This window comes from Schistocerca serialis, chromosome 8, assembly GCF_023864345.2.
Source record: "Schistocerca serialis cubense isolate TAMUIC-IGC-003099 chromosome 8, iqSchSeri2.2, whole genome shotgun sequence".
NCBI lineage: Eukaryota > Metazoa > Arthropoda > Insecta > Orthoptera > Acrididae > Schistocerca > Schistocerca serialis.
In genome coordinates, this window is record NC_064645.1 from 610,843,645 (window position 1) to 610,870,088 (window position 26,444).

Consider the following 26,444-nt stretch of genomic DNA (forward strand, 5'->3'; position numbering starts at 1 on the left):
CAGGATTTTCATGACTTTTCCTGTTGCCCAAAGTGTAGATGGTACCATCACCAAGTCTACAACTGCTTGCGGATGTTGTCACAAGCATCCCTTCAGCTGTTGTGCTGTCAGCTATTCTGAGTCAGTACTGTTGTTTGAGTTGCCCTGATTTGCTACTTGAGAGCAATTAAGTCTTGGTCGAGCGTGTGGATCTGTTCCACTAGTGGAAGCTGTTTCCCTCGAGTAGCATCATGTGAGACTGCTGCTGTGAGGCCATTACAAGTTTGATGTGTTTCAATTGAATTGTCATTTTGCAAAATATTATGTATTTTATTGGCCACAAGCAACTGTGAAGATAAGTCTCCACTGTTGTTCAAGATCAAAGCACTTGTAATGGCAAATGGTTGCGGATCAAACCACACCTGTCATAGGGTTCTGAAATTTCAGTATCTATCAGTTATATTTACAGATGATGCCAAAACTCTGATGGGGTTTGTTACCAGTACCTTCACTTTTTAAGACTTGTTGTATGTGTAAGTCTCTTGATTTCCATACACCAAGAAGCAAATGGGAAATGTTGATATTTGCAGACAATGGGGGTGATGTGAGTGACGTCTGACAATAATACATCGATGTCTACATACATACTCTGCAAGTCCTCAAAGGATGTGTGGCAGAGGGTACCATTACCAGTCATTTCCTTTCCTGTTCCACTTGCAAATACAATGAGGATAAAACAACTGCCTATATGGCTCAGTTTGAGTTCTAATTTTTCCTATCTTATCTTTGTGGCCCTTACATGAAAAATATGTTGGCAGCAGTAGAATAATTCTGCAGTAAACTTCAAATGCTGGTTCTCTAAATTCTCTCAATAGTGTTTCTTGAAAAGAATGTCACTTCCCATATAGGGATTCCCATTTGAGTTCCTGAAGTATCTCCATAACACTTGTGTGCTGTTTGAACCTAATGGTAACAAATCTGGCAGCCCTCCTTTGAATTGCTTCAATGTCTTCCTTTACATGGGCCTGGTACACATTCCAAACACTTGAGCAGTACTCAAGACTAGTAGAGTCTAAGCATACGAAGTGCTGATGTTAAGTATAAACCATGAATAGTCATCACACATGCCATAGGCACTAAACAAAAGTTCCAGCAGTTTGAACCACATGTATGGCTGTTGTGGCATATACAATGAAAACACAACTTTGGTACGTCGAGTGGACAACACAGTGCAGTGAACCTGTAATGTGTTAGAGGACTGCACAAAGCTCAAAAGTTCCAACAAATGTCCACTGGTTGGAAGCATTTGAGGAACACAACTATCAGTCATTCATTTAGATTAGTTCAATAACCAATTTGGCAAAGTGACATCTGTTGTCACCAGCACTATAGATTCACACTTGATATGCTTCTTGTTATCTGCAGACTTTTGTGGGATCATGACTTTTGTTAACACTATGCAGCTGCTACAGATGAAATACTGTGATAAATTACTGTGTGCTTGCAAAAGCATACAACATGAGACAATATTAAAAACATCAACCACATGAAAGTAAGATAAAAGACAGGAAAACAAAGACCAACAGTGCAAAAGATACTATATGCTATATCCTTTAAGCAAAAGTCCTTAGGATTAAGTTAATTGTGTCATAACAACATTCTATCACAGTTCATGTTCTTATTTTTTACGCATGTGATATCCCCTGATATTCCAATCTGATATGGATCCCATACACCTTAACAGCAATCCCGTGTGGTCCACACGTATTTCATAAGCAATATTTTCCCCAAACAAACTACAGTTTCCTATATTCTTTCAAGGAATTGAAGCCTGTCATTTCCTTTGATCTAACTAAGGTTATTGTATAATGTCTCCACAAATGTTTCATAAATCGTCCAATGAATGGAAGTCCATCATTTACTTTTATTCAACTGGGGCTATGTGGTCATTCTGCTTCAGTTCATCACATTGTTGCAGACAAGTATTTTTAAGATTTTTTTTACATACAGGGTGAAAAAAAAATGCCACACTTGGTGGCCAGCATGAGATTCCTCATCTAAATTCAAGACAAAAGTGTATCTAGCAAAACCTAATTCATGCAATTTAAAAAATGAGGCTCTGGCAATGCTATAACCACATACAGCTTGACCTAGAACAGGTAGCATGAACTTCTTGATGTGCCACAACTGTCTCATTAGCTCAGTGAGACAAGGCAATGCTGTGGGAAATGGGTATACAGACTCGCCAATGTTTGAGATGTGTTCACACCAAATATTTACTTTTTTTTCTTTTTTTTCCATTTAAAGCATAAAATTGTATCCAATTTACACCTCCACAATGCAGTATCTTGTGAATTGCTTTCTGCCCATGTTACCTTTATTTAAACATTAACATGAACTTCGTACAGACATAAACAACCACTTTGTTCTGTCCATGACACAAATAAAGCCAATAGAAAATCATAGGGGATACAGTAACACTGTCTGTACCCAATGAGGTACAAATAGCACTACAGATAGGCTATACTAGATTGTGCATTATGCTACACACAATAATTCCATGCTGTACATTTGACATCCAGGTTACCTTCACAGAGCCAGTACATATACGTATGAGTAAGTTCACTTTAGAGAAGATATTCAAAACAACTACCTTGCATTTCCAATCATTTTGCCTCTATCTGGATCATACTTTGCTGGATCCCATGCTATACACCTGCATCCACCATTGCTAAAGCGGCATGCCCACGAGTTATTAGGCCATGTACATCTATGGGTGCAGTGCTATAATCTTGTTCCTTTAATTGCCCCAGCAAATAAAAATCTAGTGGAGAAGATCCGAGGAACATGGACACCAGAACATTGGACCTCCATGACCAGTCCATTTCCCTGTAAGTGCTTCACTTAAATAGTGATGCACATTCATTCCAAAGTGAAGCTGTGCACCATCTTGCTGAAATAATAGCTGTTGCTGAACACCAAGTGGACTTTTTCTAATGTATCAGGCAAAGAAGTGTACAATACAGGAGTGCATTCTATTTGCCTGCAATAGGTAAGGGCCCAAAACCACTCCTCCCACAATTCCAGCCATAGGTTAATGCCAAAGTGTGCCTCAAAGCCATGTTCATGGATGATATGTGTGGTGTGTTCTGATCAATAATGATTTTTGTAGAGGTTGAAAATGCTAGAGCTAGATTCATCAGTCCAAAACACATCATTTACAAAATGCTTGTTATCTCTCATTTGCTCCAAACCATTCACAAAACTGTGTTTGTCAGATGCGGACTTCCAGCCACTGGTTTTGAATTAACATGTAATGATATGGATGCAGTTTTTCATAGTGCAATACTTCACATGAACAGCCAGTCTTTGAGATATTTGGAAGTGTCTTGCAATACCACAGGTACTTCACCGAGATGATAGGTGAATGGTTTCAAGAATTGTGTCTTTTGTTTGTGGAGTATGTTTAGTCTTTGGACAACCTCTTTCCATTACTCGTGGATGAAGGTTACTGGGTTCCTGAAGGCATTGCTACAGATGATGAAAAGCATTCTTATTGGAATAGCACCTTTGAGGGTACCATACAGCATACACACAAGCAGCAGCAGCTTGGTTATCGGACACACCAAGCACCAAAAGCATATTGACATATTCATCATTTGTGTGCTGCATCAGGTACCTGCCTTACATGAACTTGACAGGACTAGTTATGTGACTTATGCATGCAGTTTAATGAATCCCACTGTCATGTGATACGCTATTATTATGTGACAAAATGATATTCTGCTTATAAATCACTAGGACTAGCTAACACATGATAAAAAAACAAAAAAGGAACCTGATAAGGAGTCGAGCCATAGCTCCATGGTGGATGTGGTTATGTTGTCCCAGCAGTCTACTATGATGCCTGGTGCAGTAATGCATGGCAATACATGTTTCCCTGTACATTCCGATGTGCTGCTTAATGTGATGGTGTTACCACAGAAAAGTTGGGAACCACTGTTGTAAATGATATTTTGCCTAAAATCAGTAGGTAACCAAATGGTTGATAATTCAGTGTTGACATTAACGGACAAGCTGTCAATAGCCACATCGCAACACGTTGATGTTTAATGCGTAAGGAGGCTAAGAAGTTTAATGGTGATACTGCTTTGAATATGATGAGAACTACTAAGGGAGTCAAATAAATTAAAGTAAAACAAAGGGAATGGAGGATATGAAACGGCATAAATCATGAAGGAAATTTTAAAAAAATTGCAGGGGCAAATGGAGGATATGAAATGGGATAAATCATGAAGGAGATTTTAAAAAAATTGCAGGGGCGACCAAATCATTGCAAAATGAAAGTAACTGTTGGCAGTTCTGCAGTTCAGCAAAAACATAATAAAAGTTTAAACTTTAAGTACACATAATTATAAAGATCATCATGGTGCACAGCAGCATTACATTTGGTACAGGAAATCTTTTGACCATGGCACTGAGTGTGGCAGCATATAAGAAGCAACATGGCTATTGTGTAGTGTCAATGGTCTTACACAGTTTCATTACCTTCATCTGAGACAAGAATGGGAAAAAACAATGAAACAAGAACTACTTTACCTAACTCAAGTACACCAGACCATATCTCATGAAGCATTTACGGTCATAAAACTCAAATGGTTTAGAAACTGTTGCCTTTTGTTTAAGCTTATAATTCCATATGTTAACTAAGACATATTATACTACCTTTAACATTGTATCAAAGCCAAAATGTTCTTGGTTATTTTTACACATTTTAAGTAGTTTATTATCCATCTGTTACTTTCAGTTACCTCACGTGCTGCATCAATTTCAGTTTCTGTTGTTTCTGCTACTTTGAGTTGTTCATTTACAGAAACAGAGGTTGCCTGTGAAGTTTGTAGTGTTATAAGCAATTGCAAATCATCAAGTAGTGAGCCTTTTGTCTCATAAAGTAGTCTCAACAGTTCATCCTCCAGATCCTTTAGAGTACGTCGACCAGCTGCAATATTCAGCACTAGATTGTCTTTTTGTTCTTCTAGCTTTGGCTTCTCTTTCCGGACCACAATTCCAAGAAGCTGTGCCTCAAGTCCTTTAAAGAAAAGAATGGGCTATAACACTGGGATACACTGACAACACTATACAAGAAAAGATACGATTTCAGTATTAATGGGAGAAACCATAGATTTGTTTATATAAATTTAAAAATCAAGAGAGAATTGTTTTTATACCTGATCATTCCCTCTCCTGAATTATGCTATTATTTAATTTAGAAATATATGAGAACTTTCTACATCTCAGGATCATGTTCATAATGCTTGGTATTACTTAAGTATAAAATATACTTTATGCATTTTATGTTTTATATCTACATTGAAAACCCAGTGCATGAAATGAAGTGTAGGGCTATAGGTAGAGAGATGTTGAACGAAACGCATTTGGCTGTCGAGAGAACAATGTGTGATGCCTTCAGTGACTACAGTAGCAGAATATCGTCAAGTGATCTTTCACAGAACTCAAAGAAATTCTGATCATATGTAAAGGCTGTTAGTGGCACCAAATTTAATGTCCAATTCCTAGCGAATGAGACAGGAACTGAAATTTAGGGTAGCAAAGCAAAAGCTGAAATACTTAACCCAGCTTTCAAATGTTCCTTTACAAAGTAAAAAGGAGGACAATTGTCCCAATTTAGTCCTCTGTACCACTGAAAACATGAATTAAATAAGTATTAGTGTCATATGATGTTGAGAAAAAGCTGAAATTGTTAAAATCAAGCAAAGCTCCATGGACTGATGGAATCTTTGTCAGATTATACACTGGATTTGCTGCTGAGTTAGCCCCTCTTCCGACTAGAAATATGAACTGAATCCACACAAATCGGAGCGATGGCGTGGTAAAACAATGACCAAAGATGTGAAAATCGGTGGTTCATCCTCCAAAAATGATCTGTTGTTAATTATTGCTGAGCTATGAGAGGACACAAAAATTCTGAGTGATGAAAACAGAAGACTGAAGCTTAAATCGGAAGAGAGTGATCATCAGGTATGTCTTAATATCTCCAAACAAATGGAAGGACTGCCAGAAAGTGAAGCTACGACTAAAATGGCTCACAACAGGCCTAGCAGTAGATGGGTAACTGTAAAATCTAAGGGGAGCTCTTTCAAACATATTAACAATAAACGTAGGCAGGACTTTGTGTCACCATTAAATAACAAATATAATTCACTTCAAAACACAGATGACGTAGAAACTGTATCAGCATACTCATCTGATAAGGTGGTGCAGGACACTCAAAACTTAGCAAACAGCCAAGTAAGGTATAAGAAAAAAGTAAAATCAAGATTTATTCAGACAGTTAAGCCAGAGGATTAGCAGCTATGTTTCAGCTATGTTAACGGAAATGGACCACATGTGATTAACGAGTTTGAAATAGAAGGTACTGTTAAATCAGGAGCTGGTTTACGAAACATTTCAACATCAATCAAGAAAGAAAGCAGAGCCCTCACGGACAGAGACTTTGTAGTGGTAATGGCCAGAGCAAATGACGTCAGCAGAAATGAAAGGAAGATAGCTACTTTGACACTGAGGAAGACTCTTGGAGTGTTAACCCACACCAATGTGATTGTCGTTAATGTGCCTCATCGACATGATTTGCCCCAGTGGTGATGTGTGAATAAGGAAGTGGAGCAGACCAACAAGGAGTACAAAGCTACCTGTAAGCACTTTAAGAATGTTTCCTTCATTAATACCAGTAGTTGTAGCAGAGAATGGCATATCATACCAAGCATGGTCAACATTTCAATAATTTAGGTAAACGTGTTTTAAGTGATACAATTCTCAGAATAGTATTGGATAAGCTAGAGAAGGAAAAAAGACCAGTAATGTAATTGGATTATATTTCAACTGAGATGACAAAAAACTTGTATGCCTAGACCAGGCTGGGTGTTCTAGTAACATAAGGACACAACGTGGTCAACTTTCATGCAATAACATTAGGTCAAGTCAAGTAAGAGAATATGGAAAAAAGAAATGCTTAAAGTAGAGTTTAAAATATGCTACCTCAGTATTCAGGGTATGGCAGATAAAAACTTAACAGTCAACAAATTTTCAAATAAAAATATGGTAGATATTCTATGTTTAAGTGAAAATTGGTGTAAAGAGGATGAGCTTGGGTACAAAGTATTGGATGATTACACACTACTTAGTTGCTATTGCAGGAAACAGCACTCACGTGGTGGGGTAGGAATATATGCAAAAACACCTCTTGCACCAAACTGTGGCAGGATAGATCTCAGTACACTTTGTGATGAAATGCATTTTGAAATATTGGGTCTAGTAATTAAGAGCCTTAAGCTAATGGTAGTAGTAGTGTACAGGCCACCTAGTGGTGACCCCCATATCTTTCTGGAGAAACATGAGGAACTCTTAATGTACATATGTGTACCGAAATGGAAAAAAATACAATATTGTCATTGTAGGGGATATCAATTCAAGTTTTGATGTCCTGCAGGACAGAAAAACTGTGACAGAGCTCAAAAATGTGCTTTGACAATTTATCCTGTGCTATGTTAGCTGCAAACCTACCAGAGGCTCGTCCTGTCTAGACAATATATTTACAAATATTAAGAGAACTTGTATGTCCACTGATGTAATTAGTTTCCCTTTCTCGGACCATGATGCAGCATATTTTAGTCTTAATAATGTAACTTCAGATTGCACAAAACCAGAATCTAAAATTGTGATTACCACTGAGCAGAGAGAGGATGGATAAGTTTAGACATGCCCTCACTTATCTCAGTTGGGACACACGTTTTATTAGGCTTCAACACTGTTCAGCTGATATTGTTTTCACCAAGTTTTTCTCCATATTTTTAAATATATTTGAAAATAGCATCCCTCTGGAAATATGTACAGTGAATATTAGTAGTAATTACAAGAAAAGGAAAACGAAGGAATGGTATACTCCACAGTTAGGGAGACTGAAACATACTGTTATGCTGTATTCTAGTCTGTACAAAACCAGTAAATCAGAACTGTATAAAGAACTGTATGCTAAAGCTAAATACAAATATAGGAAGGCAATAAATGAAGCAAAGAAACTGCATAACATAGTAAAAATTGAAAAATCTAAAAATAAATACAAAAAGGCCTGGAGTGTAATAAACTCCATTGCACACACTAAACACAAAGAGGAAATCACCATTACCCCAGAAGAATTTAATAATATTATTGACAGCTGCTTTGAAAAGCTTCCCCCAAGCACCTTCACTTTCACAGAAGTGAGCCCAAATAATATCCTAAAAATAGTGAAAAATTTCAAACCTTCAGCTAGTGTTGATTACTGTGATGTGTAATTTGTTGAAAGATGTTATTGATTGTGTGATTTATCCTTTAACTTTTTGTGTTAACAAATGCCTAGTTGAAAGTAAGTTCTCCGACATACTAAAATTTTCTAGTGTTGTGCCCATATATAAAAAAGGGGAAAAGAACTATCCTGCTAGTTAGAGACCTATATCCATAACCCCAGCTTTTTCAAAAATTTTAGAAACAATTATGTATGAGCAAGTTAGTGTCTACTTGGGCAAACTAAATATAATTAGTGATGAACAGTTTGGATTTAGGAAAGGTAAATTCACAGCGGATGCAATGGACTCCCTCGTAAAATTAGTCCTAGATGTGTTTGAGGCTAGTGACTATGCCCAGGCTACATTTTGTGACCTGAGCATAGCCTTTGACTGTGTAGAGTATGACACTGTGCTGAATAAGCTAGTTTACTATTGTTTTGATCACAACAGTGTAAATATGTTCAGGTCTTTTCTAGAGAACCGTCAACGAGTTGTGTGCATTAGTAGGGAGAAATCAAATTTGGTTAATGTTAGGTACAGAGTGCCTCAAGGGTTGGTGCTTGGATTTTTACTGTTTATACTAATCAATTAATGACCTGCCCTTATTCATAAATTCTCACACAATATTGTATGCTGATGACACAACTTCTCTACATAAAAGCTCTCATCTAGATTCACTGAAAACACTGAACGAAAATCCCCTTGCTCAGTCTTCATTATGATTCAAAGTTAATGGCTTCTTACTACATTAAAACAAAACCCAGACACTTTACTTTAGCCTCAAAGAGATTCCTAACTACCAAGAATTAGAAACTGTTAAATTTTTTGGTGTTACTATTGACAATAAATTGATATGGGAACCACATGTTAAAAATATATTGGCTAGGCTTTCAAGAGTTATTTATCTAATCAGAAATTTAAAAAGACATGTTCCTAATGACTATGTGAGATCAGCATATTTTGCCTTCTTCCAAAGCATCATCTCTTATGGAATTTTACTGGGGGGTAGCAGCTGTCTTGTAAATGACATTTTACTTTTACAGAAGAAAGTAATAAGAATAATAATGTATTCTAATAAAACAGAACATTGGCAACCTCTGTTTATTACACTCCTGGAAATGGAAAAAAGAACACATTGACACCGGTGTGTCAGACCCACCATACTTGCTCCGGACACTGCGAGAGGGCTGTACAAGCAATGATCACACGCACGGCACAGCGGACACACCAGGAACCGCGGTGTTGGCCGTCGAATGGCGCTAGCTGCGCAGCATTTGTGCACCGCCGCCGTCAGTGTCAGCCAGTTTGCCGTGGCATACGGAGCTCCATCGCAGTCTTTAACACTGGTAGCATGCCGCGACAGCGTGGACGTGAACCGTACGTGCAGCTGACGGACTTTGAGCGAGGGCGTATAGTGGGCATGCGGGAGGCCGGGTGGACGTACCGCCGAATTGCTCAACACGTGGGGCGTGAGGTCTCCACAGTACATCGATGTTGTCGCCAGTGGTCGGCGGAAGGTGCACGTGCCCGTAGACCTGGGACCGGACCGCAGCGACGCACAGATGCACGCCAAGACCGTAGGATCCTACGCAGTGCCGTAGGGGACCGCACCGCCACTTCCCAGCAAATTAGGGACACTGTTGCACCCGGGGTATCGGCGAGGACCATTCGCAACTGTCTCCATGAAGCTGGGCTACGGTCCCGCACACCGTTAGGCCGTCTTCCGCTCACGCCCCAACATCGTGCAGCCCACCTCCAGTGGTGTCGCGACAGGCGTGAATGGAGGGACGAATGGAGACGTGTCGTCTTCAGCGATGAGAGTCGCTTCTGCCTTGGTGCCAATGATGGTCGTATGCGTGTTTGGCGCCGTGCAGGTGAGCGCCACAATCAGGACTGCATACGACCGAGGCACACAGGGCCAACACCCGGCATCACGGTGTGGGGAGCGATCTCCTACACTGGCCATACACCACTGGTGATCGTCGAGGGGACACTGAATAGTGCACGGTACATCCAAACCGTCATCGAACCCATCGTTCTACCATTCCTAGACCGGCAAGGGAACTTGCTGTTCCAACATGACAATGCACGTCCGCATGTATCCCGTGCCACCCAACGTGCTCTAGAAGGTGTAAGTCAACTACCCTGGCCAGCAAGATCTCCGGATCTGTCCCCCATTGAGCATGTTTGGGACTGGATGAAGCGTCGTCTCACGCGGTCTGCACGTCCAGCACGAACGCTGGTCCAACTGAGGCGCCAGGTGGAAATGGCATGGCAAGCCGTTCCACAGGACTACATCCAGCATCTCTACGATCGTCTCCATGGGAGAATAGCAGCCTGCATTGCTGCGAAAGGTGGATATACACTGTACTAGTGCCGACATTGTGCATGCTCTGTTGCCTGTGTCTATGTGCCTGTGGTTCTGTCAGTGTGATCATGTGATGTATCTGACCCCAGGAATGTGTCAATAAAGTTTCCCCTTCCTGGGACAATGAATTCACGGTGTTCTTATTTGAATTTCCAGGAGTGTACATTGCAGTGTCTTACAGTAATAAGCTTAGTCATCTAGAATGTTTTATTGTACATTAGAAACAATGTGTCTAATTTTGTGTTGAGAAGTGATATTCAAAGCCATAACATCTGTAGACATGCCATATCATAGATTATCAAAATCGCAGAACTCCTACCTAGTTCTTGGACTAAGGATGTTTGATAGAGTAAGTGCTGACTTTAAAGAACTGCCTGTAAATATTTTTAAAGCTAAATTATACAAGCTACTAGTGAACAATCCATTTTACACCACTGATAAATTTTTTGGAGCTGCAAATACTGTATTCTAACATGTACCTATTTTATGTAAATCAGTTTACATTGATATAGTAGTTTATGTAGAAATATATGCTCTTGACTTTGCCTATTGCTGTAATCAGCTGAAGGCCAATAAAATTATTATTATTATATTTTATTGTTGAACCCTTAAACAAAAAATCATTCCCAGTTTTTGGAAAAAAGCACCAGTCACAACCATCTAGGAGAAGGGTAGTACAAGTGATCCACAAAACTACCATCCAATATCTATGACATCACATTTTTGTAGAATCGTAGAACATATTCTGAGCTCAAGCATAATTAGGTATATTGAACAGAATGATCTCCACAATGCAAATCAGCATGGATTTTGAAAATATCAGTCTTGTGAAACCCGACTCTCACTTTTCTCACATGGCATAATGAAGGCTTTGGATCAAGGTAAACAGGTAGATACAGTCTTTCTTGATTTTTGAAAAGCATCTAGCTCAGTACTACACCTACGCTTACTGTCAAAAGTACAATCATAGGCGGTGTCATGTCTTCAGGTGTGCCCCAGGAAAGTGTGTTGGACATAAGTGACCTTGCAGACAATACTGATAGTAAAATCAGGATTTTTGCAGATGATGCAGTTATCTATAATGAAGTGCTATCTGAAAGAAGCTGCACAAATATTCAGTCAGATCTTGATATAATTTCAAAGTGGTGCAGGGATTGGAAAATTGCTCTAAATGTTCAGAAATATAAAATTTTGCACTTCACAAAATGAAAAGTATGTAGTATCCTATTACTATAATATCAACGAGTCACTGTTGGAATTGGCCAACTCATACAAATACCTAGGTGTAATACTTTGTAGGGTATGAAATCGAGTGATTACATAGGTTCAATCATGGATAAAGCAGGTGGCAGACTTTGGTTTATTGGTAGAATGGTGCGGAAATACAAAGGAGATTTCTTACAAATCACTTGTGCAACCAGTTCTAGACTCTTGCTCAAGTGTGTGGGACCCATACCAGATAGGACTAACAGGGGATATTGAATGTGTACAGACTAAGGGCAGCACAGTCACAGGTTTGTTTAATCCGTGGGTGAGTGTCACATAGATACTGAAGGAATTGAACTGGAAGACTCTTGAAAATAGACATAAACTATCCCAAGGAAGTCTGTTAACAAAGTTTCAAGAACCAGCTTTAAATGATGACTCTAGGAATATACTACAATCCCTTAAGTATTCACATAGGTATTGTGAGGATAAGATTAGAATAATTACTGCATGCCCGGAGGCATTCAAACAATCATTCTCCATACGTAAATGGAACAGGAAGAAACCCTAATAATGGTACAGTGGACATGCCCTCTGCCATCCACCTCAAGATGGTTTGCAGAGTATAAATGTAGATGTAGACGTAGAGCAGTCATGTCCTCTTGGAGATGGTATGCCTTCAGCTTTCTCCAACCTTTGATCTGAGTTACCTATATGAGTTTTAGAGGGAATTAGTGTTTACCATGGTGGAACTCAGCATTTGTGTTGCATGACAAGCCACTTTTTCATGTATATGATGAGGTGGAAGTAACTTGGATCCAAGTCTAGGCTGAAGAATGGATATTCAAAAGCATTTCATTTGATTTCATTTGAACCAAAGCAAAGATTCTTGTGTTTGCTGGACAGCATGTAGCTGAGTATTGTCATAAAAAAAAACATATCACAGGTAGGCAAGACACCATCTAATCTGTTTTGAGTGTCTTTTTTCAGTTTTCTTAATGTCTTTCAGCAGGTTTCAGAACTGATTCTCCTTCCGCACTCAATAAAATCCAAAAACATTTCCAAACAATTATATGCTGTTTTGTCTCCACATTTCAGTAGGCAAAAGTTTTTCATTTATCTAGCACCCATTTCATCACATTCATGACATTGGGCCTGCCAAAGTACAAAAGAGTATAAAATTTTACATACTTACATTCATGTACAAAATAAAGTCACATACAACTAATACTATTTCACCAAGGCTAGATGCTTTCGTATCAACACATCTTCATGACTGTAGTGATGTAAACAGTCTCCTACTTGATTTGGCAGAAGAAAATAAAATCGTCCTTAATAGCCTTGCAAACAAGTTTTAGGAAATTGAAGATACCCATTTGCATTGATTTGCCTTTTCTTAAACCTTTCTGTGCATTTACAAGAATTTTATATTTGTGTAGGAAGTCTAGCAATCTATCACACATTATTCTTTCAATTATTTTTGAAAATACAAATAATGATAACGGTCTATCATTTCTAATGTCAAACTTGTCACAACTTTTATAAACTGGTATTACTGTTGACAGTTTAAGCTTACTTGGAAACACAAGTTGCAAAGAAGACAAATTGAGAGACAAGATTATCAACACTATATTTAATAATTCTGTCACAGATACCATCAACTCCACAGGTCATTTTCCTCTTTAGTTTACTGATAATCATTTGTATTTCTTTGAGTGTTACTGGGTATAGGTACATGGTCCTTTCACTTATTGGAGTTTCTACCTTCATTTTTGGCTTATAATTACTTGTTATCAGGTTTTGAGCTACATTAATATAATGATAATTAAAATTATTTGCGAATAGAAGTGGATCATCAACAGTTTCGTTTCTGTGTTTTATGATGGTCCTGTTACTTGCTTTATTATGTTTGTGTGTGTGATCATTTATAACTTTCCACACTGATTTCATTTTGTTGTTCCCCTTTCTGATTTATGAATCATTGTGCTTCTTTTTTTCTGCAAATGTAGCTTCCCTGTACTTTTCCTGTAGTACTTCACATATGGTTTCAAGGTGGTATTTTGCTTGGCACACTTATATAGCTCTCAACGACAGTCTGATGATTTTTTGATTTCATTTGTAGTCCATGTATTTGATGTTTTGTTACTTTTCATTCACTTCAGAGGGAATGAAATATCATAGCAGTATTTATAATTAGACAAGAACATGATGAATTTTATACCTACAGAACCACTGGTTTCTATATCCCAGTTTACATTTTTTAACAGGAGATTAAAGACACTAATGCTGTCATCATTAATTAATCTTCTCTCTATGTATTTCCCATTGTTACATTTCTTAGAGGTTCCTTTAAAATCAATTTAACTGCTTGATGATCAGAAAAATCTGTGTCCAACACATCAACTTTAAAGCCACATTTTGATTGATAAATGAGTATTTGGTCAATTGTAGTTTCACTTTTGCTGGTGTATTTGGTGGTATACTCTCTACATATATCCATGTGGTACGCATTTAGTAGATTAACCAGTTGTCCTTGAAATTCACACTGAAATCTCCAAGTATAATAGTGTATTTTGATTGACTATTTAGACAGTTCAGAAAGCTTTCCAATTTATCAGACAACAATTTAAAATTGCCTCATGGTGATGTATATATACATGTAATTATTATTTTATTTTCTATTAGTTCATTTAAGCAACACTCAAAATCTTTTTCAATGCAGCATACATTTTTAAACCTCACTTCCTTGGTTTTAAAACCTGTTCTTACATATATATGTGTTCCACTCCCTCTGTTTGTTTCCCTGCAAAAGCTGCTGATGAACTGGAAATCTGAAATTTCAGCTGTACATTTTTGTATTTTTTTTCCCTTTTTAGGAAAAATTTCAGTCATCAGTTTGTTTCCCTGCAAAAGCTGCTGATGCACTGGAAATCTGAAATTTCAGCTGTACATTTTTGTATTTTTTTTTTCCCTTTTTAGGAAAAATTTCAGTCATCAGTTGAAAATAAATTTTATTGTGCTTTATTGGTTTCAACAAATTAATTTGTCATCTTCAGAAGCCTACAAAATTACGGATATTAAAAATCTTTAGACCTCATCTATATATTTACGTGATGCATAAAAAGTATATTACGGAAAATTACTTAGTTCAGCAGTTTTGTATCTCTTGCAGCCAATGTTCAGTTACACACAAGACTGAAATCTCCTTCAATAAATCATTCAGAAGAACCTCCATTTCATACAACTGATTGGTTAAGCCCTAGACATTATGATATAGCAGATTCAGTTCTACATGAGGTTCATTTCTAGCCTTATTAATACTTTGAGCATAGACTCTTGTCTTCTTTTCGTTTGCGTCTTGATCTTCACACCCTGGTGTCCTGGACTCCTTAATAGTATTCTTCTGCAGTGAATTGTTTGGAAGCTGTCCTATGCCTGGTTACTTGCCATGATCTGCTGTCCACTCTTGTACAGCTTCATCCTGCATTCATTTTTTTACATGGTGACATTGTTTTCAGTGTGTCTTCTTTGTCAGATATTCACTCCACAGAATGCATATTTACTGTCTTTTTTTTCCCTTACGATATTTTGCCATACTGTAAGCACTTATTTTTTGGTGTCAGTCTGTTCTGCCTATTGCAAGCAATTAACTCAGATTAGTGATGCAGTGATGGGCTGAAGCATAGCTGAATAATGAAGGTTCCTGCAAAGTTCTTCTTTTCCTTTCTAAACCAGATGGAGTCCATGTGTTGTATAACCACTGCTCCTTAAAAACAGATTAACACCCATTAATTTAACGTGACTGCACTGGGCAGCACTTTCCATTAAGAACATGTTCATTTTGTATATTCTATTGTTCCAGAGTGTCCTGTCAAATCTGTAGGATATTGAGCACAGAATCACTTTAGTGTTTGTATTTTTTGAGAGTAGCATGTTCACAATACATGGGTATTCTTTGAAATCTGGTTCTACATAATTTGTTCCAGCCAGAACTACCAAACAGTCGAATTTATTTAAGTCATGTACCTTTTCTTCAATGTTGTTAACAACATATTTCAATTGTGCATTCACTTTGACAATAGATGTCACAAAATACCTTGGCAGAAGTGTATGATGTAATAAACTAGTACAGTCCATGACTACCAAATAGAAATAAAATCATGTGTCTTGTATCTGCATGTTTTACAGCACTTAAAACTTTCTTGCAGGTATCACTATTTATTTTATAGGAGTTGCTAACCTCACTTTTTCTTAACGATGCAAGAGTACTTTGTTTACTTTTGGCATTTTCATAATTTATCATAAGTAACACATCACAGTGGTCATTGTCCACCAAATTTATGCTGCTTTCACATGTTTTTTGACTTTCAATGCTCTTTAACTGTTCTTATCCAAAGAAGGCAAGTTTTCTTGAGTGAATTTCATCATTATTTCCTTCGTCATCAGCTCATGTTTTTCTAATGTGAGTTTACTAATATCCATTTTTGGTGCACTAATCATATCTTGCCAATCAGACACACATTCATTTAATTTTAATATTTCACATTTACACTGTACACATGATTTCTTTTTACCTGCAAAATATAGTCTTTTTTGAGGAAATACTTGATAAACTTTCACACTGGTTACAACTTTTTCACTTGTCATGGCCCTGTGCTATAGGCCTTCTCCTTTTTCATCATGACATAAAAGAAAGTCAAGAAGATCAGTGCTCCATTTGAGTTTTGTGGTTCTCAGAAAATAATTTAGGAGTCCAACAAGTACAAAAACTTATGGTATCCTCATTGTTTGATCATAGTCTCAAGCTAAATATTCCAAGAAATACAAAATGGATGAGGCTTTTGTGGCCACTTTCTAATGTATTGCCTGCTGGCTTTCTTCCTAATACCTCCTTCCAAAGCTTTTTTAATGATTTTTCTGACATTTCATACACATGAGTGACTGGCAAATCAAAGATTCACCCTCCATTGGAGACTGGAATTGAGCCAATGGCCAGGGATTGTGATTATGTACCAGTTGTGACAAAGTCTGAGGACCTTCCTGTGTCCATTATCAGTGTGTTTCTCCCCTTATTACCTGCAATAGTCATTTTCTGTAGCACAGGTAACCAGTATCCATTTTCCTTGAGGCTTTCTTATTTCTTGTTAAAACTACTGTCATGTTTATGAATTTCAAGGGCTTTCCTGAGCAAATAGGCATGGCAGCTTCTCTCCACAATGAGTGCCTGTAGACCAGTGAGTTTTGATCTCAAATGGCATGTGCTTCAACATGGCTAATTTCTCCACCTGTGCCAATATCATTTTCTTATTGCAGTTTGAGACAAGTGGAAAAATGACAATGGCAAAGCAGACACTGTGTGAGACTGAGCACACAACAAAAGTCACCAACATAAAGGTTTTTGCTGTGAGGAAATGTTACCACACCTGCTTGTTCGGGCAACCCTTGAAGTTTATAAACATGAGAAAGGTTTTAACAAGAAAGAAAAAAGTCTCAAAGTAAATGAACCATGGTTTCCCATGCTGGAGTGAATGACCATTGCAGGTAACAAGAGGAAAATCACAGCAGAAATGACCAGGTAAAAGCCCTCAAGTGTTGGTGTAAATGGCACATATAATTACAAGCTACGGTTTCAATTCCAGTCAACATCCATCAACGGAGGATGAGTCTTTGACAATGCCAATGACTTGTGCTGGTAAGTCACCAGGAAAATCATTGGAACAAAATATTGGAAGAAGATCTTGAGATGAAAAACAACAGGCAGTGTTTGACAAATGAAATGTAATGAAACAATAGATTTTTGTGATTTATCTTTGTCAGTTTTCTGTACTAACTGATTCATGTCATGTCATGTCATCCACATTCACTATACCCTTTTATAGAAGTGACTCTTTGTCCGTATACAATGCAAATTTAATGATGAACAAAAGCTTTGAGAGTTTTTGGCACAGACTGGATTTTATATTTGGTGGTGTAACTCTATTTTGAATGGGTATGGTAGACTTGTGTGAACGTTACCAAACAATCAATGTAATATATCATGCTTGCAAAATACTGACATGAATTATGTACAAAAGAATGGGAAAACTGGGTTCCAGAGATGTGTAGAAATATGCAAGACAATAGTGACTCTATGACTAATCTTAGGAGATAAGTTGAAGAAATCGAAACCTACTTTTATAGCTTTTGTAGATTTAGGGAGCAAAATGTTATTTACAACTTGTACAAAAACCAAACTGCAGTTGTAGGAGTCAAATGACATGAAAGAAAGGCAGTGGCTGAGAGCGCAGTGAGACAGGATTGTAGTCTAGTCCCTATGCAATTCAATCTGTACATTGAACAAGCAGTAAAAAAAACAAGGACAAATTTGGAGAGTGGATTGAAGTTCAGGGAGAAAAAAAAAATAAACTTTGAGGTTTCCTGATGACCTTGAGATTCTGTCAGAGACTGCAAAGGATTTGGAAGAGCAGTTGAATGGAATGGATAATGTGTTGAAAAGAGGTTATAAAATGATCATAAACAAAAGTAAAACGAGGGTAATGAAATGTAGTCAAACTGAATCAGGCAATGCTGAAGGAAATGAGACATTTAAAGTAGTGAATGAGTATTGCTATTTGAGTAGCAAAATAACAGAAGATGGTCAAAAGAGAGGATGTAAAATGCAGACAGGCTCTAGCACAAAAAAAAATCAAAAAGAGGAATACATTAACATCAAACAAATATTTAAGTGTTAGGTATATGTCTAGAGTGTAGTCCTGTACAAAAGTAAAATGTAGATAGTTATGATATCAGACAAGAATTGAACAGAAGTTTCTGAAATGTGCAGCTATAGAAGAATGCTGACAATTAGATGGGAAAATGTAACTAAAGAGCAGGTTCTGAATGAAACTGAGTAGAAATGAAATTTATGGCACTAGTTGATAAAAATAAGGAATCAGTTGATAGGAAACACCCTGGGGCATGAATGAATCATCGGTTTTGTAGTGGAGCAAAGTATTTGAGGCAAAAAGGGTAGAAGGAGACCAAGAGGTGAATACAGTAAATACATTCAAATGGATGTAGGCTGCAGTAGTTATTCAGAGATGAGGAGGCTGGTACAGGATAGAGTAGCATGGAGACCTGCATCAAACTAGTCTTTGGACTGAAGACAACAACAACAACACTGTAAATGAATTAGAAGTAATAGCACTTTCATGTTGTCCCAGCTCTGAGAACTTCTGCTCTTGGACTGGTGCACCCTTGGTCAGAATACTGCACTGCACTCTGAATCAACAGCCCACTTATCAGATTCACTGACACCCAGCTCAAACAGACTATGTACGAGGGTTGACTGAAAAGTAATGCGTCCACCTTTGTAACTCTTCAACAGTTGGCAGCATTGGTATGCGACAGGTACTGGCTTGTTCCGTAGTCTCTTCTCTACAGCTCCAGTTGGCGGGAAGCCTTAATATTGAAAGGTTGTGTTGTTACAGTGTAAAGTATGGAGCCCTGCACAGACATCCAGTCAATGCGATCTAAGCAACATGCAGTCATTGAATTCTTGACAGCAGAAGGTGTCACCCCAAAGGAGATTCATCAGAGAATGAAAGAAGTTTGTGGTAATTGTGTTGATCGGAGTTCTGTGTGTCGTTGGGTGAGTAAGTTCAAAGAAGTTGAGGCAGGAATATCTGACCTGCATGACAAAAAAAGAGTTGGACATCCTGTGACAGCAACGACCGAGTTTCACAAGCAAAATGTTGACAGATTGATTCAGGACGATCATCGTATCACTTCAGAGAGAAACTGCAAGCACAATTGGCATTTCACAAGAATGTGTGTGTCACATTATTGCTTTGATTGGCTATGAGAAGATGTCCAAACCACACACTTCACATGCTAGCACAGGAGAACTTCAGCCCGCAGCTCGTGGTCGTGCGGTAACGTTCTCGTTTCCCACGCCCGGGTTCCCGGGTTCGATTCCCGGCGGGGTGACGGATTTTCTCTGCCTCGTGATGTCTGGGTGTTGTGTGATGTCCTTAGGTTAGTTAGGTTTAAGTATTTCTAAGTTATAGGGGACTGATGACCATAGATGTTAAGTCCCATAGTGCTCAGAGCCATGTGAACCATTTTTTTTTTAGAACTTCAGAGACTGAATATAACGTCCGTATGGCATCCTCCATACAGTCCAGAATTAGCACCGTCTGACTTCCATCTGTTCACGATAATGAAAGATGATCCGCGGCGACATCATTATGCTTCTGATGAAGATGTTGAGAAAACTGTGAGACTGTGGTTGCGGAAACAGAGTGTTGACTTCTTCCACGACGACTTCAGAAAACTTATTCATCGTTGGCAGAACTGTATCCAATTGGCTGGTGATTATGTGGAAAAGTGAATATTGGTAATTATAGATCACATTCTAAGGATTATTTCTGCATTTGATTTATTAAAATATTCCCATCCAAGCACAACTAATGAAGGTGGAGGCATTAATTTTCATTCAATCCTCATACATCTTCAAAGGAGCAATCACAGCATCCAACTTTCTGGATGTCTATTCCCTGTTATAAGGGGCATTCAAATGAAACCCAGTCACTAGTGTAAAGTAATGGTAACAATTTTATTAACTCAAAAATGTAGTTATACACAGTACACAAACTCAAAAATAGTTGCCAAAACTGTTAGCACATTTATCCCATTGCAACACTAGCTAGTCAGTTCCATCCTTGAAGAAGCTAGCAGGCTGCTGTCGGATCCAGGTCTGGATCCAGTCACACACTTCATCATCCATTGCGAATCAATGTCCGCAAATACCTTGTGTTAGAGGTCCAAACATATGTAAGTCACACAGTGAAAGGTCGGGGCCGTATGGTGGATGTTCCAGCGTTTCCCACTGAAACTGCTGCAATGTCGTCTTCACTGCATTGGCTGTGTGTAGGCATGCAGGAGGATAATGCCACTGGACAACATGCCTCGGCGTTTCGACTTGATGGCTCATCTAAGGTTCTGTAACATATCTTGATAATGCTAGGTGTTCATGGTGGTTCCCCGTTCCAGGAACTCGACAAGCAGTGGGCTCTTGTGGTCAAAAAGAAGGATGTCACGACCTTAACAGAAATGGTGCACACGGCCTTTGATTTCTTTGGAGGTGGTGAAGTCACATGTTTCCTCTGTTTGTTCTGATGCTTTCTTTCCACTTGAAAATGGTGGCACCCTGTATCGTCACCTGTGACAATACGCGACAGAAAGCCATATTTCTGCTCCTGATAAAGTGGCAGATGATTCAAAGACATCACCATTCAAGTATTGCACTGTACAGTGTCTTGAAAGGAGGATATAAGATGAACATCAACAAAAGCAAAACAAGGATAATGGAATGTAGTCTAATTAAGTCGGGTGATGCTGAGGGAATTAGATTAGGAAATGAGGCACTTAAAGTAGTAAAGGAGTTTTGCTATTTGGGGAGCAAAATAACTGATAATGGTCGAAGTAGAGAGGATATAAAATGTAGACTGGCAATGGCAAGGAAAGCGTTTCTGAAGAAGAGAAATTTGTTAACATCCAGTATTGATTTAAGTGTCAGGAAGTCATTTCTGAAAGTATTTGTATGGAGTGTAGCCATGTATGGAAGTGAAACATGGACGATAAATAGTTTGGACAAGAAGAGAATAGAAGCTTTCGAAATGTGGTGCTACAGAAGAATGCTGAAGATTAGGTGGGTAGATCACATAACCAATGAGGAAGTATTGAATAGGATTGGGGAGAAGAGAAGTTTGTGGCACAACTTGACCAGAAGAAGGGATCGGTTGGTAGGACATGATCTGAGGCATCAAGGGATCACCAATTTAGTATTGGAGGGCAGCGTGGAGGGTAAAAATCGTAGAGGGAGACCAAGAGATGAATACACTAAGCAGATTCAGAAGGATGTAGGTTGCAGTAGGTACTGGGAGATGAAAAAGCTTGCACAGGATAGAGTAGCATGGAGAGCTGCATCAAACCAGTCTCAGGACTGAAGACCACAACAACAACAACACTGTACAGTGGTCAGTTGGTAGGGAAACCACCCCACACAAATTTTTCGAAAATTCAAGTGTTGATGCATTATGGAATGGGTGGTGGCCCTGCAGTTGTCCAAGAATAAAGCATTCACTTCCGCCACCATTTCCGGTGTGATGACATGATGAGCCTGTCCAGGATGAGCATTGTCTTCCAATGATTCACATCCCTCAAGAAATCATTTGTGCCATTCCACAACACTTAAACGACTCAGACTATACTCAACATACACAGCCTTCATCCATCTACACATTTCACGGCCTCCAACTCCCTCCGCCACCAAAAATCGAATCACTTCTCATTGTTCCTGCTTACTCACCTGCATGTTTGGCAGTGGATGATAAGTTATGTGACCACAACCTCTTCAGCGTGAAACCGCACTGGCGCTATGCAACATCAAATGGTGCACACGCGTCAGTCTCTCTACCAACAGATGGCATCACCATAACCGCAGTTATGTGGTGCCATCTTTCATGTAAAGCACAGGTAGACACATTGAGCAGGTTTCATTTGAATGAACCTCATATGTAGCTCCCTCGTTTTTGTGGTGATAACCTGCTCTCAAATGGGCAAATTCCAAAAATTGCTGGTAATTCTTATATCCCTATACATGAGGATATTCCCACACTCAATAAAAACAGACTTCACTCCCATCATCCAACTAATGGGCAGATATATGGGAGAACAATGCTACCCCAGAAGAGTTTAAGACACCCCACTTCTCATCCAGGCCACCAGCTTTAGAAGAGCACCACAAGTTCTGCACTCACAGGAAAAGGACAAATAGTGGAAGGAGTGGCAACTCACTGTAAAAATGGAGATCAATAACATTATTCAACTGTGATCGCATTGCAAAATGTCCAAGTGTTCAGCACATCATACGTGTGTGTGTGTGTGTGTGTGCAAAAACATTTATTTTGTGGAGCTCTGGAGGAGATCCTGATAGCAACAAAGACATCAACTGAAAAGCATTCAGCAATTGCATATATGTTTATGACCTCCTGTGCTTTGTAAATACTGTATATTCAATTAACTTATAATTATGATTTTTTTGTGTGTCAAATATGTGTATACATATTGTTAAAGACAAAAATGCTTTTCTTGTGTGATGTGATACAAGCCATACACTAAATATATAAATACTATGCTTTAAATTAATTTCCCCACTATATAGTTAGTGAAGTTACTGCTTCTGTCTTCGCACTAAGCCCCATTCTGCATGAAACTGGAGGTTACTTTCCAGATAGCCCATGCACATGCAAGGCACACTCTGTAGGTAAAATGATAATGGTGCCCAAGAACTAATATCATCTATTTCTTTAGCAGAAGTCTGCATAAAAGACTTAAGTTACATACATAGTGGTGTCATGCCGTATCTTTTCTCTCAGCAGTGCTATCCCAGTAAGATATGTTGGTAGCCTTTGTCTAATTATGAGTGAAAGAGAGAATATGAGCAACATGAAGCTGTGAGGCAGGTGGAGAAGCAAGTAATGAAAGGCAAAGGGCAGATTGACTACTGGCATGTCACATAGTTCTAACTCTTCAGGAAATTTTACTATAAGGTACACCACTCCCAAGTAATGGATTCACTTTAAGCAGAAAAATAATTATTTAAGTAAAAGATTTTTGGCAATAGATAGAATGTGAGTGAGGATTCAGGAACCAAACATAGGATGCAATAAATCTAGTCAAAGATTTACACTTAAAGGACAATCATGATAATGCAGGAATCTTAAAACAAGGAGGTACAACGGCAGTTGCCTCCTGCACCACTTTGTAAAGTAGATGTACAAACAATGGCTTCTGTGAAGATAAGTGAATGAGCGTTTGCAGTATTTTCAAAGAAAAATACAGAGGTAAATAATGAAAGAAAAACTTAATGACTTGAAACACCAGATAAGAAGAGAAAGTGTCAAAAGCATGGAACAAATATGAGTTCTTTCACAAAAGATGCAACTCACTGACAATTATACATTTACTATAATTGAGGAGAGTATTCTACACTCCTGGAAATGGAAAAAAGAACACATTGACACCGGTGTGTCAGACCAACCATACTTGCTCCGGACACTGCGAGAGGGCTGTACAAGCAATGATCACACGCACGGCACAGCGGACACACCAGGAACCGCGGTGTTGGCCGTCGAATGGCGCTAGCTGCGCAGCATTTGTGCACCGCCGTCGTCAGTGTCAGCCAGTTTGCCGTGGCATACGGAGCTCCATCGCAGTCTTTAACACTGGTAGCATGCCGCGACAGCGTGGACGTGAACCGTATGTGCAGTTGACGGACTTTGAGCGAGGGTGTATAGTGGGCATGCGGGAGGCCGGGTGGACGTACCGCCGAATTGCTCAACACGTGGGGCGTGAGGTCTCCACAGTACATCGATGTTGTCGCCAGTGGTCGGCGGAAGGTGCACGTGCCCGTCGACCTGGGACCGGACCGCAGCGACGCACGGATGCACGCCAAGACCGTAGGATCCTACACAGTGCCGTAGGGGACCGCACCGCCACTTCCCAGCAAATTAGGGACACTGTTGCTCCTGGGGTATTGGCGAGGACCATTCGCAACCGTCTCCATGAAGCTGGGCTACGGTCCCGCACACCGTTAGGCCGTCTTCCGCTCACGCCCCAACATCGTGCAGCCCGCCTCCAGTGGTGTCGCGACAGGCGTGAATGGAGGGACGAATGGAGACGTGTCGTCTTCAGCGATGAGAGTCGCTTCTGCCTTGGTGCCAATGATGGTCGTATGCGTGTTTGGCGCCGTGCAGGTGAGCGCCACAATCAGGACTGCATACGACCGAGGCACACAGGGCCAACACCTGGCATCATGGTGTGGGGAGCAATCTCCTACACTGGCCGTACACCACTGGTGATCGTCGAGGGGACACTGAATAGTGCACGGTACATCCAAACCGTCATCGAACCTATCGTTCTACCATTCCTAGACCGGCAAGGGAACTTGCTGTTCCAACAGGACAATGCACGTCCGCATGTATCCCGTGCCACCCAACGTGCTCTAGAAGGTGTAAGTCAACTACCCTGGCCAGCAAGATCTCCGGATCTGTCCCCCATTGAGCATGTTTGGGACTGGATGAAGCGTCGTCTCACGCGGTCTGCACGTCCAGCACGAACGCTGGTCCAACTGAGGCACCAGGTGGAAATGGCATGGCAAGCCGTTCCACAGGACTACATCCAGCATCTCTACGATCGTCTCCATGGGAAAATAGCAGCCTGCATTGCTGCGAAAGGTGGATATACACTGTAGTAGTGCCGACATTGTGCATGCTCTGTTGCCTGTGTCTATGTGCCTGTGGTTCTGTCAGTGTGATCATGTGATGTATATGACCCCAGGAATGTGTCAATAAAGTTTCCCCTTCCTGGGACAATGAATTCACGGTGTTCTTATTTCAATTTCCAGGAGTGTATATCGGAAATGCCCATTCAACATTGTATAACATTCAACTTCATAACAGTATCATCATTATGACTGGTTCTCAGCATTAAGCCTTGTTTCAGGGGAAAAAATAATGGCATACTGTTATGAAAGTTGTGACTGATGAGATGTTGTGCATTTCATAACAGTGCCACTGTCTGTGGCTAACAGTCAATGAGGCATGTAAGCAATGAATGTTGTCTTCTATACATTTAGTATACTCTGATAAAACCCAGCTAATAAATATTGCAGGAAAGTAGTAACTGCATGTGCCAGTCATATATTGCAAAGTTTAAACTGCGGTACAGTTTCTACAGGCAGTTGAAGTTACACTCAGTGATATCCAACATCGACTTACAGTAAAAAAAAATAAAAAAAAATAAATAAATAAATAATAATAATTTTTTGTTGAAGGAAGAGAGCTACAGTCAGAAGTGGTGCTAAATGCTTTTAGAATGGGTATGTGGATGTCAATCACACTTAGGAGATTGGGACAACGCTGGTATGGTAATTAAGTAGAAGAAATGGTACCAAATGTTTATCTTTAATAAGAGTGGGTGTTACATTTGTATTCTTGATGCATCATTGCATACATAATAACACAACTTCATGCACCAAATTACCATAAAAAATTAAAGCATTTCATACAATAATATCCAAGCAGCAAAGAATTAAGAATAATTCAACGCAAGAACCAGAGCATTTCAAACAAGGTATTTCACACCAAAAATTTAGGCTAATTGTCTCTGTTTTCTAAAATTGTCATGGAATCCTCCACGTTCATGCCATGCTGTGCAACACAACAATAAATAGTGATGGCTTCTCTGCTGCTATCTGAAATCTAACCACACTGAACCTTGACAGATACAAACTCCAACATGCCACTATTATGCTGCATGATACTATATGTCCACATTCAGTGAATCAGATACAGATCTTGTTCAATAAAAAAAAAATCCACTGAAAGCCATTTCACTCTCTTTATTATTCAGTCCTGGGCATTGTGAGACTTTCTGTCTTTTCAGAGATGAAAAACACGTTGCCTCTTAGCAGACAATGCAAATTAACAAGCTACAGAAACAGT

General features: G+C 39.2%; 1 protein-coding gene across 1 annotated transcript in view; it reads right to left on the reverse strand.

Annotated features, from left to right (window-relative positions):
* The window catches only part of LOC126417162 (dynein axonemal heavy chain 2), a 959,377-nt gene that overhangs the window by 126,558 nt on the left and 806,375 nt on the right, over positions 1–26,444 (reverse strand). The window contains 1 exon segment of the mRNA XM_050085060.1: positions 4,791–5,068. Coding sequence (XP_049941017.1) covers positions 4,791–5,068 — 278 coding nt within the window.